At 36.9% G+C, this 15,263-nt stretch overlaps 1 protein-coding gene across 1 annotated transcript; it reads right to left on the minus strand.

The window, feature by feature from the left end:
- Nucleotides 1–1,862: 1,862 nt before the first annotated feature.
- Nucleotides 1,863–15,080, minus strand: LOC139718145 (NEDD4 family-interacting protein 1-like). The gene is made up of 8 exons (XM_071629629.1): nucleotides 14,914–15,080; nucleotides 10,938–11,040; nucleotides 10,138–10,256; nucleotides 7,399–7,462; nucleotides 6,445–6,569; nucleotides 5,650–5,716; nucleotides 4,703–4,860; nucleotides 1,863–2,922 (listed from the first exon to the last, which is right to left on the minus strand). Exons 1-7 carry the CDS (start codon nucleotides 14,938–14,940, stop codon nucleotides 4,751–4,753), a joined length of 615 nt encoding a protein of 204 aa, XP_071485730.1. The 5' UTR covers nucleotides 14,941–15,080; the 3' UTR covers nucleotides 1,863–2,922; nucleotides 4,703–4,750.
- Nucleotides 15,081–15,263: the final 183 nt, after the last annotated feature.

A 15,263-nucleotide genomic window follows, 5' to 3' on the forward strand; every position in this document is an offset into this window, starting at 1 on the left:
GGTAGAAAAAACGTGGAGTCATGCTCTCGCGTCCACCGAACTCCGACAGGCTTCCTCTGGCTTCAGCAGAACAGTGCTTGATACACAAACTTCTCCCAATTTCCTTTCCTGTGTTGAAGTTTTTGACCCAATAATGCATCCATTTGGTCATGAGCATCTTTAAAGGGATGGTATAGTTTTGGTTGAGATGGGGCTTCAGGTTTCCAACTTTTTTTTTTGTGTGTGTGAGATAATGAGAAACCTCTTATGAAATATCACAGAGCATACACTTCTAAGTGGAATTCAAAGCTCATTTGATGAAAATTGGTTTTGAAACCACAGAGATATCTAGAATGAGGTGCATCCACCTTTTATAAGGACCACTTTGTTTTACTTTGTTTTTAAATATCAGCCATTTCAAAACCGATTTTCATCAAATAAACTTTGAATTCCTCTTAGAATTGTATACTCTTTAATATTTCATAAGTGGTTTCTAATTATCTCGCAAAAAAGTTAAAATCTGAATCCCCTGTCTCAACCAAAACTATACCATCCCTTTAACCAAATAATGTATCAATTTGGTCATGAGAATCTTCAACATCTGTTTCCAATCTGCAGTATTATGATGACTTTTCTTTTGTATTTCCCATAATCAAAATGTGGGTATATGGAAATATGAAATATATGTATCTGCAGCTCTTTATTTACAGATCAGACTTCTCCAAATCCAATTCAGATATTTTAGACTGCTGACAGTGTGGACATATTAGTGAGCAACCATCTAATACATGGAGTGTACCATTACTATTTACAAAGTGTGCTGATTGATGGCTTGGAATAGCTTACTATAAACATTGACAATCAAAAAAGAATAAAGGGGGAGGGGTATTTGGTGTGCACTGTAGGACACTGCATGGCTGAAATCATTGCATCCATTTTCATTTCACAATTAAAATGCATGCAAAAGTTCTTGTCTACACTATCGTGCTTGAATGCCAGTGGTGATTTTCAAAATTTTTTTTTGCTGTGAAAAAGACTGTCGGCTCCAATTCATGAAAATTTCGTACCGCAAATATTTCTGGTTTTGCAATACACTCTGGCATTGAGGGCATTATCGACCACTTGATCCATTATGCTAATGTGTCCTGATACATGTATTGTGTTTGTGGGGAGGAGGGGGATATGATCCAATAGGAATGAGTTAGAACCTGGACCATGTGTCGTGCAGAGCAACCTAGAGAAATCCAATGGGAAGAGGATAAGGAACCAGTGCTAAACTACATCTGTGATACTCTTGTCAAGTACTTGAATGGTATTCTACATTATAAGGAAACCTTGAAACATAGCACCAGTTCCTTCTATTGGAAGAGTACTAACCCAGCACCAAGAATATGAAGAACAACATAGAAATTATTAAAGGATCACATATATGGGTCTGTTAAAATGAACTACTTTCCCCTTAACATTTCCATGGTACAGACATACACTTCATATGCTCTCTGTTAGGGATTACATGTGGTAGATGCACATCAGAAACAATTCTAGACAGCTTGTCCAATGTGGAATGCCATGACAAAGCTCTGGATTGGATATGAAGGTGTGTAAATGTGGACCAATGATAATGTTTAGAAGAGTGTGATGGAAAAAAAAAATCAACATCTGCACATTCTCAAGGAGAAATTATGGCAAGGATCCACTCACTCACTCCTGCATTTACACATGTAAGAAAGCAAAAATCACTGAAAATAAGCATTCTGCTGTGATCCAATGCATTTAGGGCAATACTGCTTCGAGACAAAACCGTAAATAATGCAACAGATCTACATTCCATCATATTTAAAATACAGGCATACAATTTTTCCTATTAAAAAAAAAAAGCCTGATGGTATTTCATGGGGCATAAAAAAAATCCTATCTCAAAAGTGGTGAATTTACTAAGGAAATTATGAATACCTTTATCATGAGCTAAGGAATACCACAAACAAGTCTTGAATGAGCCCATCATGGCTGACAAATTTACCGCTGATAAGCAGAACTTAAAATTTATGCACTGATGGCAGCAGTGAAGCAAACATATACACTTTTTATTTAATAGAAGAATGGTCACTCTAATCTTTGTGATCTTGACTTCATCTGTCTTCCTGACAAAATACATTTATCATGATCGACATGGGGGGGGGGGGGGACCTCCAAATATAATGTCTGTACATGTTGTGCTATTGAAGTGAACAAGTGCACACAGAAGATACATGTTAATGTTAATAACATTAAAACCAATTGATACGAACTGTAATTTCACAAGAAAGCACGATACTAGTAACCTACGTGTATCCAAATGCTTTATATCGGGTAAATCTTGAATAGTTTTACAAATCTTGAACTTGACAGGCATGATGGAATGCTTGGGACACAACTGATATTCATCTTGCACTATAAATCATGCTTTCTACTTGATTTGTATATCATGTCTTTGCTAGTATTGGACATTGCCCTTTGAACATTTCCGTCTTCGCTCACTGCAAAAATTGCTGCATTCACTCTGGTGCATCAGAAATACACTACAAGCTGTATAGGATATAATAAACAAATACAACTGAACTTTTTGAGCTGATAATAATGAGTTGTTTTCTGTGCAAAAAGACCAAAAAAAAAAAAAAAAAAGAAAAAAAGAAAAGAAATGTTGAGCTATTAGCAAAATATTGCATTACATGATTTATTGGACAATGTGTGAAGCCACAAACAAATCAAAGATGAGTTGTGCAGTTGGCATTGATGTTACATATGAGAAAAATCTATCAAAAGCCTTACATCCATGAGTCATTATATTTGAAAATCAAATTGGTTAGGGAGAGAAAGAGAAAATGAAATCTGAAGGCAATATCTCTATGTATTCCAAGAAATCTGACGTCTGAGATCTTGGTGGTGTAAGACTTCACGTTTTATCTATAGAAAGTAGACACAAACAAGAGACAACAAAGATAAATCAATATCGAGGTGGAAAATGCATACACACAAGACATTCTGCTCTTTCAAGATTTACATCATGAACTCGAACCAAAATAAAAATTATGTTTTTCTTCTCTCAATACTCGACGCCAAATGTTTTCTGGACCAAGGGCAGAACTGTTGCAAGACGAGCTTACATAGGTGTTGCTGTTGATGCCACATACTTGAACAGTCTGATACACTCATATTGGCAAATAGCACTACAGTGCACTCCCATTATGACGACCATGGTTATAATGAAATTTTGGATACAACAAAGCAAAATTCAGGGCCCAAAAATCATCTAGATATCTTTATACACTTTGTCCCCCCGATGTAACAAAATTTCGATATAACGAAAGAAAACTGCTCGTCCTGAGGACTTTGTTATAACAGGAGTCGCCTGTACCTTGAAAGAGTTGTGTGTTTTGAAAGAAAAACAAAACTCGGCGATTCGATTTCTGATCTTTAAATGCAATTTGTCCCAACCCATAAAGAATAGATTGATGTAACCAAAAGAACTTTGCAACATGACAAGTATTTTTACGTTCAACATGACCTGATTTCATTGCATGTTCTTGAATCATTTAAATTTACGTGCTCATTTAAAGCCAAAGCATAGTTCTCAGAAGGACTCAAAATTCATCTTCCACCATCTGGAATTTCCTAGCAATACATCAAAAGGGTCTACCAAGAAATTTGTCTTGCTGACGCGACGTGCCAGGATAATGAGTTGCTTCGGAGTATTTTGAGATCAAATGTGTAAAACAATTCTGATTGTATGCATTATGCATACAGCTTTTATTCCTGAAGAGCCCTCCCTGTTCAGCAGTAGAATGGTGAACATTATTAGTGTGTGATGATGGAATCATACTCCAGCAGTATACTGTTGAATTGCATGTAGCTAACAAGCTGCTGCATGCAATTCACTCTCGCGTGATTGATACTGCATGGCCCGATATATTGTAATTGATGTAACCAAACATAAAACGTAGCAACCAGGACCTGACATGCTCTTAGATTGCAATACTTCCGGCATACCTTTTTAGGTAATATTTTGCATTTTCATCATTACCCAACTGAAACTAGGTTATCACAATATCACTCAACACATTTTTATGTTTAAATCGCCACTTCACAATGAAATTCACAAGTTTCTGCAGGTGTATGAGAAGTATGTTTCGCCTTAAAGGCAGAGGCGAATCGTACAACAGCAACAACAAAAATTCATGTTTGATGTAAATACACGTAATTACAAAAAACTTCCATGACCATAGAATTCCAAAATAGACATGTGGAACTGAGAGAAACATGAAATTGCAGAGCACATCAGTGATACAGGTGCAACTTGAAAAGATCAAGTACAATGCAGTTGGGTGTAACATATATCTTGATACTAGTTGACGTTCATATAAAGCCTTTTCCACTGGACATAAAGTGCTTTAAATTGTCATTCCTAGGTCAGCATTAGAGTAAAATATATACAAACGTCAAGGCGGTTCCCATCAAATTGAATGATTCCTGTTTTGCATAGACTTTTATGTGTCAAGTCCCACATAAGTAATCCCAGACAAACCGTATGAAGAAATAAGCCCAATGAGAAATTTAATGATTGTCATTTGGCAGATGAAAGTCTGCCAGAAAATATGGAAGACAGGACTCTGCGATTGTCTTTTTTCATAACCATTATTAAACTTGTATCGAGTTAACCATGATGCAGCAGAGAATTCGCACTTACACAAATTGTACTTGTGATAGCCACAGGTCCCCTGTGCCCATGAGTCCCTCACATCTGGTGATAGAACACGACGACGGGTGTATCCCCATTCTGCCCCCTCTGCTGCTGGTTCTTCAGCTTAATGTGCAAGTAGATTCCTCTCACGAAAATCAGGAAGCCTGTTGGGGGAAGAGAAGGCCAATGATGAGAGAGCAGTGATTACTCAAATTCATGGCCTGCTCAGCATTCATCATTCATTTCAACATTCAACATGTTAAATACTGTAAAACCACAAATGTTTGTGTGCATTTAAATTTTGCAAATTTCACAAGAGCCAAGATTCGTGAAATTAAAATTCATGCCAAGGTTCTTGTTTACACTTTATGCATTAAATGTCAGAGGCGATTCGTAAAATTTCATGCTGCAATTCACAAATTTTATGATTGATGCCAAAATATCTTGCATCACAGCAAGAGCGCTTTCCGCTAGCCCGCTGTCGCATACACACTGCAAACGTAGGCATAGTATGACGGGCTCTCGGTGTGCGTGCAGTGGAGCAAATTGTATGGATCCTAAGATTGTATGGTAAATGGAGCCACAATTGCATGAATGATGACGTAATAGTAAAATGGGACGAATGATCAATATTAAACAACCAATCAAATGACAAGGATCTATCTAGGTGTTAGATAAATGATAATATAATATGGTCTTCTTCATCCAGAATAGCCTTTTCAGTGTTGCCACTGCTCTGCCAGAGGGTGTTGCCAAGTACTCATACATCTGGGTCACGAGGGACATGGTGGGCAAAAACATCTTGTCAAAACATGTAGGAGCTTGAAGAGATTTGAACTCGGGACCTCCAGTTGAAAGTCGAGTCTTATTCACTATGTCATAGTGCCCCCAGTTTGATAGCATGTTTACATAATAGGAGAGCAAAGTCTAGCCTCAATTTTTGAGTGGCTCACCACATAATATCAGAGCGACGAGAAGGCATGAAGCACTTTTCATATATTCCGCACAGCACTGGGAATTCTGGAAGAAAACACAAAAAGCAACTTAAGTCAAGATCATTCACAAATAGTACAGGGCAGATGTAACCTACAATAAATGCACATTCAGCAATAGAAAAAAAAAATGAGTGTGAAGTTTGAGGAAAATAGGACAATCCCTTCGAAAGTTAAGACTTTTACAAACAATATAATAATATAATTTCTGCATTCACTTAATAATCCACATACATATTTGAAGTAAAGTCCCCTTAAAATTCTGACCATGTTGTAATTTACCATTATACTTCTGCAATTTGAATAGTGTGTCAGTCAAGGCCTAGTACTTGCCCTATGGATACCACTTGGCAAGGTTTTTGAAGAACTTCAAAGCAATTCCCTCATCAATTACAATTTGTGATTTTTTTCTGCAACTAATTGCTATCTAGCAAACCACAATGTTTAATGCAATAATCTCATTATGTATGGCTTCAATAGAATGTGATTTCATAATCATCTGGAATGCCAACAAGAAATTACATGCAGCTTGACAAATTTACTGTTGGGTAATAGTACTGTATTTCTTCATGCGGCATATGCACATAAACATTGATATTCCTTGTTATATGTCCAAACTTGCCCGTTAGACCTAAAATACATGGCATATTCAGTTGAATAGCACTCCGAGAGAGAACAGAACTGATGTCATACCACAGCACCTACCTAATAATACTTTGGATTCAATGATGCAAGTGTTAGCAAATGTTATCATACCATAGCTATAATGGACCATTTGACCATGGAAGCTCCAAAGCCTGAGAGGGCGCCATAACGTCCCGCCATGCTCATGCTCAGGCAGTAGGCGAAGACGAAACCAATCCAGTTGAAGATGAATGCCACTGCAATGAAGATTTGAAATCAAGGAACCTGTCAATAACTGGTCTGTGTTGATACTATAAAATGAACTTGGGACGTATCAAAATGGAGGCCATCACTTCCTCTACAAAACAGCAAGACAATTTTACTGTATTTGGAAAGTTTTGTTTTGTTTAAAAAAAAAAAAAGAAGAAGGAATCCCACTGCATATAAACATGAAAATTACAGGACAGAGGAATATTTTAGACTAGTCCTGTGTATACTTGGGCAGGTGTCTATGGGAAATGCGCGTTGTAGCAAAATCAGCTCATCCCAAATGGACTAGTGAAGGCCAATACTTTCCATAATTTTTTTTTATAAAGTTGTCAGTTGGAATAATTTTGGGTTGCTATGGTAACGACCTAATTGCTGGCAACTATTGATCATTTCGTGATTGCTGCCAGAGTGACTGCAACTGATCAAATATTTGCATGTTACTCCATATGAAAACATGAAGATAATATTTATCATCATTATCAATGGTAACATTACTCATTTGGTAGAAATCATTCTTTGTAGCTTGGGGCTGAATTTCAAATTATTTCACACAGGATGATGTACATGTAACACTGGTAAAACACCACAAAACATATATATATATATACATATATATATATATATCTATCTATCTATCTATATATATATATATATATCTGAACTAAAACAAGACATAATTTGCATTATTTCTTAATCCCTAATGTTACAGTGACAAACCCCCCCCCTGCCCCCCCCCCCCCTCCCCCCCCCCCCCAAAAAAAAAGACCAAACAAACAAACAAACAGGGGGTGGGATTTATGACGAAAGATGACTTACTGATGAAGGAAAGGGTGAAGATCATGTCAGACCCAAGCCTGGAGTTACTCCTGGCCATCTGATCCTGGGAAGTAAAATTCACGGCAAAGGGGGAAACAAAGAAAGAGAGAGACAGAGACAGAGAAATAATGTGTGAACTGATGGTAGAAAAGTAATACAGGCAACTTGTCTTATAATGAAGTCCTTGAGACCAACAGTTTTCTTTTATTATATCATTATACACTGTATACAATATTTCATTATTTCATTTTATCCAAATAAGTACAAAAACATACAGACAATAGGGATAGTTTTGGGACCTGAATTTCTTTGTTGTAACAAGAGTTTCGTTATAACTGTTATAGTTACGACAGGAGTGCACCGTAATACCCATGATATTCATGAAATGACCCTTCTTATCTATTGACACTCGTTCAAATCTAACTTCACATTTCACAAATCAAGAGGTGGGTTTATTTGCTGCAAGCTCTTGGCCTCATGAAATTGATGACTCAAAATTTTACTGGCTATCCTAGATTAGAGAAAAATGAGATGGAATCAGGTAGGTTCAAAGAAACAATGTATTTGGTTTGTATATGTTAAGAAAGAATGTCAAACAAATGTTATTTCAGCGGAAAACAAGAACTTTGATCTTTTCAAATGTGTTGCTAAAGCTAACGATCATTTATACAATAGCATGAATTGAGGAGTTACATTGACTTTTAAAATTCCACTACCAAAACAAACATTACAGATGTCTTCTGTGATAACGAAGTCCCAGGGACCAGCAGTTTTCTTTCATTACATCAAAATTTTGTTATAGCCAAACAATGAAGTAAATACACGTACATTGTGATAAATAATTTTGAGACCTTAATTTTCCATACTTACAGATTTGTTTTTTCTAACCCTGTAATTCTTAGAAGTTCTTGCCATGTTTCCACATATGCTTTCTACTTGTATCTGCCTTACAATCAATTAATGATTCTTCTAGTGGAAAAAAAAGTTGCTGGTTTTTCCTATACAGTTGAACTCGCCTAAGTCGACGTCGCATATGTCAAATAATCGCGCAAGTTGATGATTTTAAAAAGTCCCGATTTTTCCCCATTGACTTACGTGTATTAATTCTCTCACAAGTCAAATTTTGTAAGTCGAATACTCGCCTAAGTCGATGAAATTCCAAGAACACTTTCACGGAAAAACCACTGAATTCACTGTGCCTAAGTCGAATAAGATTTTATTGTGTAATAAATCACTGTCAAAATCACGAGACGCCAGTTTTTGTTTACATTAGACCTAGCCCGACCAGACAGGTGACAAAAAAATGATACTAAAGTATCAAAATTCAAAGCGATCGCATGCGATGGTTGAACTCTCTTCGTGTTTGGAAGTCCGCTGGTACAGCCCTGTCACGCTACGTACGTACAGCGACTGGGCTGTGTATAGTTGTGCGTACAGTGACTGGGCTGTGTATAGTCTGTGTATGTTTGCAGTCTGCGCTGTGCAGTGGAGTGGTATGGATGAAGCTGCTGAGTTTTCAAAGCGGAAAGTAGGGGGAAAGTTACGGGCACGGGTAAATCAGAATTACACCTCTACACGCATTTCAAGCCACGGTATGGTAAACTGGAATCAATCACTGCTCAAATATCGTTCATATTCACTTCCCCAAGGTTTAACAAGGGTGTAAAGTAATCGGACCTGTGCCAATACTAATGCACTGTCCATGCAAAGTTAGCCGCGGCACTGCCAGGCGACCCGTGCTGCGGCACACCTCTCGAGCTCTCGGCTCCAGAGTAGACAACATACATGTCCATTATACATATGTACGTGTGGTGTAACTGTAAGTCGATTTTTTTTTTGACTTACGCACAAGTCGAAAATCGCCTAAGTCGATGTGTTTTGCTCAGTCCCGAGAAGATCGACTTATGCGAGTTTAACTGTATCTCATACTCTGAGGTGCCAATAGCAACATTGATGCCATTGATTATCAACCAAGTCAAAATTATTGTATGATGCAATCACACTTCATTTGTCCCACTTCAAGAACACGCTCTTCTTTTGTTTTATTTTGCTTTTTATTGACGAATTATGAAAATAAGCCAAAGCAAACTGTGACATTTGAGAAAAATATGGAGTAAAAGAAGGACCGTTTATCATAAGGTAAACACACATCAATCATGCAACTAGGCTGATTGATGGCCCAAAGAAAAAAACACAACAAGACACAACAAATATCAACCTTCCACGCTTTGACTGCATGTGCACAAACACAGTTTAGCATCCATCATTTTGGGTTAAACGCTGGATGGATCTGCTTCCCTGATCACAACTGCCAAGCCGGAGAACCTCATACACAGAAACAACTACTATCACAGAAATAACTACTATAAACGTTGATATTTTTTGCGCTAAGCAGCTCAAAAACATATTGGAGCTGCACAATTTCCAACCCATCCAAAATGTGCAGAGAAAATTGTGACGATGACATTTTTGCAGGTTTCAAAATCAGCGATAGCCAATAGTGTGAAAATCAATTTGCCATGGAAATTTCCACATTTACAGTATTCTACTGGTATGGTGTCCATCTGCATTAACACTCCACTCGTGTGTTGACTTGCCCCCCCCCCCCCCAAAAAAAAAAAAAAAAAAAAAAAAAAAATATATATATATATATATATATATATATAAATACCAGAAGACACATTATATTGTATACATTCACTTTGAAAATGAAATAAAAGGAAATAAATTGCCACTTACAGACATGAGTCCATCATCGCTGAGCTTGCTATCCTCTATCTCTTCTGTGTACTTTGGGGGAGGCTCTGATGGAGTTTCGTAGGGAGGTGGTATCAAACTCTGACTCTCATCCTCCTTGCCTGCGAGGGCAACATTGTCAAGTTTCAACGTCTCAAGTACAGATCGTGTATTAGAAACATGCTAGTGATTGAAAACACTGCTGGTAGTTCTGTGTTATCTTTTAGAATCTAAGAACAGTCAACATGTACCATCACACTTTTAGTGCTACATCATTGTCTTTCTCACCTACGAAAGGGGGTACCTTTTCTTGCATATACTGCACTGAAAAATGGAAAACCCTACACCAAAAACAAATACCTCCCTTGCTTTAGGTGGTAATCGCAAAGCAATACACTAAACTGTATGATTCACAATTTAAACTGATTTGCAGTTGTATCCAGAAATAGTGTAAAGCATTGACATCAACATAGGAAACACAGTATCATCCAACCATTTATTCAACAATCCCTGTGTTCTTGAACAATACATCACTGTAATCCTTTTCTTTTGTTGTTGTTGTTTTTTCACAGGCAAAAGTTCTTAAACATGGCAGGCAGTCTATTAAAGTACATGGTAAATCACAAACAATACCATTTTCACACTATTTGAGAATGTATTTTAGTTTTTGAATACTAGAGCACATGCAAACTCTCTAAAAATGTGTTCATCATCACATGATTGTACTTAAAGCATCGCGTACATTCGTCCGGATCACCACTTATAGATAATGATGCAAAGTGAGGTCTCTCCCCTGTACATACCCTCTTCACTCTGGTTATCTGATGGGTCCTCTTCTGGGGTTGCCGGAAGCACTAGGGTCAAAGTTACATGCTGTGGCCGGTTCTCACGTTCTGTCCTGCAAATCTGAAAATTTAGGAGGAGAAGAGAATGAATGTCAAGTAAAAAGGCATGTGTACTATAAATGAAATTACTGTAAATTTTTTGCTGTTTTCTCAAATGATATCTTAAATATACCACTCGTCCAGTTTTGAGTAAAATGAAAACCCTTACTAATGATGTTCACAAAATCACAAAGTACAATTATATTGCAAAGTTATTATCATATAAGATAGGATTTAGTGACATAAATGTATGATGCCATGTTGCGATTCTCATGACTGCACTGCTACTACTTCTCTTTGGTGGATGTGTCCCAGATACTGGACATGATGTCTGTCAAACATCAATATATGCATGTCTTTTATTATGTCCAATAACCCCTCTATTAAATGCAGAAATTTTTCTGTAGCCCAGTAGTCATCATCCTGTGGTTGACCAAGGCAGTCTCAAAGAAATCAGTTAAATGGCCCATTCACACACAAGAGCTTTCTATTTTTTGCATCACAATGAAAAAAATCAATATCATTTTCCATCATTCACATACAGCACGCCCCCCCCCCAAATTATTCAGATGATAGCAACGCATTTTAAAGCTCCGTACTGCGCATGCCGAAGCAATGACCATAGCATGACCCGAGCATGACTTGGGCAGTGTAGTGTGTGGACCTAGAGTGGTACCTAATACAACATTTGTAAATTGCATCATGGAAGTAAAACACCTTGGGTTTTTTTTTTTTCTCCCCAATACTGTTCACATATAAGTAGGGTAAATTGTTGGGAGGGTTTTCAACAAATCAGGATGGACTTATTTCTGCATTGTGATATGGATCACGATAGTCTTTTTAGCAATTTGAATTTGTTTGTGTTTTTTCATCATTTTGCAATAATCATTCTTTTAAACCATTAATTTTGGGTGCATGCAAAGTATATGAACAGCATGAGTATAATCTGTACTTTGCCAAAACAAACAAACAAACAAGCAATCGCACAAACAACTCTCTTTTTTTTTACTGAATTTCAAAGAGGATTATCTACTTCTTTGCAATATTAACCTTGCTTTTTTTTTGCGTATCATGATCATTCTATTTTGATTTAGCAGCTGGATGCAATCACTTACTGACACTTGGCATACATTGTAATGCCATACATGTTTAAATGAATACATGTTCAAATAAATTTGTATGTTTTCAAGAGCAGAGGTTTATATATGCAATTGGTTGAAAAGTAAAATACAGTTTGGTTGTTGTTGTTTTTTAGGGGGGTAGATTGTGATACAAATTGTAATGAGATATAATGTTGAATTTGACATAATTTTGTTTTGTTTGTGTATCTCTAGCACAATTTAAAGGCATAATTTACCATTTGCACATAAAACAAAAACCCAGCATTACTGTTTTAAAATAGTTATAAAATGCAAGTTAGGGATAGAAACAACCACTGTAAAAAACTGAATCCATATAATCAATATTAAGTATTGTTAAATACACAAAATGTAAACAATAGTTATAATAAGAATGCTTCCAGATTAAACCGTCTACAGTTTCATATAGTTTATTGAGAAAAATACTGATATCTCCCTATATTTTAGGCTTTATTGCAAAAATTGTATATGGTAGATTGTTTTGTGATACAACAGACCTACACATATGCATCAAATGTGAAATCTTGAACATTTTTAAAATCACTGCTCCCAAAGGTAAACTGGACCTTTAAACTGTTGTGTAATTATCCCCCTTTTTTCTTTTGTTTTTATTACATAGAGAGACGACATAAGTTGACTTACATTTTGAAGTGAAGATTGGATAATTTTGGGGTATTTTTTCATTTATCTCCTGTATTTTAATGTGATATTTTTATTAGACCTACTGATCTGTTTTGATAATGTGTATTCTTACATAGGTCTATTGCATATGCGTATAGGAATGCATTATATGAGGGCTCACATGCCTAATAAGGGCAATAGTAAAATAATTACTTTTGTGAGCCCTAGCCCATGTATTGCTTCCCTATTCATACTTTGTGTTGTACAATGTATGTCCATACTGGTCCGTGCATGTGTTATACATCATCCGTGTCATTTTCAGGTGATTGTACATGTTGTGTTACTGTTAATAATTGTCATTTTCATTTGGCTGAATAAATAATAATTATAATATTATAACAACTAGCCCCTACACACCATCAGCATAATACCACTGTCATCATGGTTTGAATGTCTTGGTACCATAGTTGTGAAATGTTCATAGACTTGTTGCTTATCAATCAAGCACTTGTCAATGCCATTAGCTTCTTATGTATGGTTGGGTGTTCATAATACCGGACACCTAACGTTTTTCTATCAATAGAAACGTGAAAAATCTCACAATTTGCCTGAAATTTTACTCACGTGTGGAGAAAATACTCCGGATTCACGAGCGCGCCCTGAAAATGTGATCTGAGGTACGCGCTCTTAGATGGCGGCTTCAAACGCGTGGGGTGTCATTTTTTCCGCACTCAGTTGCCCTGCTCATTTCAACCGACCACCCTGACAATACGTATAAAGGGCACTTAAATGCGTTTTTTCGACAGGCCGCTGTTTTTTTCTAGCCGTCATTTTTTCCCCAATAATATTTGAATATATTTTGAATCCTTCGATATTACTTTTGAAGGACTGTTTGATGAATTTGACTTGATTTTCATTAGGAAACTTTTCATCGTAATTGAAATAAATTAGATGAGTCGGTTTGTTTTTTCACATTCATTTCTCGTTTCTGCATCAACTCGTACGGTCGTAGCGGGCGACAAAATGTTTATGTCATGTGTATGTGTAACGTGTGTGCACGATCGTACAAGCGGAGGTGACAATTTTGCGATCAAAATCGTCAAATTTATTACGGAAGGATACTCTACATCTAACAACGAGTCAGCAAAGGTAGGCCTAGTTATATGTAGTAACATGATAAACCTTATTCGATTTTGCTAAATTTCGGTAATTTAGAGGGAATACTTAGTTGTTTTCGCCACATTTTACTCGGTAGCCTAGCCCAGTGAAGAATCGAACACCGTTGCGCGTAGTCCCATGCGTACATTTTCTTTCTGTACGCGCAATGCCATTATAATGCGCAGTCGGTCGTTATAGACCCGGTCGGTGGGTTGAACAGCTACCATACAACATGCAGGTCCACATATGAACAGTTTGCAAATTAATATCCTACAGACAGTGAGTATTGAATGATACACACTTTGCATTTCAAAGCATGGATGAGCAAACATTAGTGTATTACTATCTATCAATGTAAACCATGCTGTCCGTAATTCGACCAAAATGTTGTCCAAAATTTGACCGTTGACGTTGGCTACATGTAGAACCTACGCTTTTGCTTGCGGTCAAATCTTGGCATGGGAGGTCGAACTTTGTTGGTGCAGGTTTTTTAATACATCTCTTGTAGGGAGCCTACTAGACACTAAATTCATAGGCCTAAAAAAGGATTAAAATAGAAACTCTTCTCTAACGTTAGACCTAATTTCTAAAGTTACAATTAACATTTTCTAAAATTTAAAAAACATACAAACCCACATGGCACAAAGATTGAAAGAAAGCTTGGACTACAAATTGTAAATTCATAAAGTAAGATCTATGATACTGGATAGTTAAAAGGAAATACATAACATAGAACCCTAGAGCATGTCATGGCCTGGTACATGCGTACCGAAGAGTCTGTATATGTATGATGATAATGCCGATGATAGATACTCCGGATACTGAGAGTGAGAGAGTGTTCGCTGCTCGTGTTCATTCATTGTCTTGTCTTACTCTTTTAGTCTCTTAGTTCTACTGTCAAACAAAATGTCATTCAACTCTATAATAACGTGTTACTAATTTACTGTCAGATGTTAACCCCTGTAGACCTTCCTTACCTCGTCATATGATGGCGGGTTTTCCATGTTCAGTCTTTATGTGTGATAAAGGGTCGATTTCGTTCTCACGAACAGAGATTCTTTTCCATAGTCGTCCAGCAGCAACCAATGATCATAATTTGCCCACGTACTACCGCTGCTTGCATACACTGCGCTGCATGCACGGATCCGGGGAATACACACGCAGGATACTGAGAATACTGTACACAGTTTGCACTTCCGTGTGATGCGCTAGTAGAAGAAAAAGATGCCTGCGAAAAACACCCACAGTGTACGATGATAATCTAATACAAACTTTTAATATGATTATTCAATTGATTGCAATGCAAGTCAATTTCACACTAAAATAT

The sequence above is a fragment of the Diadema antillarum genome, unplaced genomic scaffold (assembly GCF_040938485.1).
Source record: "Diadema antillarum isolate AM-2024a unplaced genomic scaffold, OU_Dant_1.0 scf00000090, whole genome shotgun sequence".
Lineage (NCBI taxonomy): Eukaryota > Metazoa > Echinodermata > Echinoidea > Diadematoida > Diadematidae > Diadema > Diadema antillarum.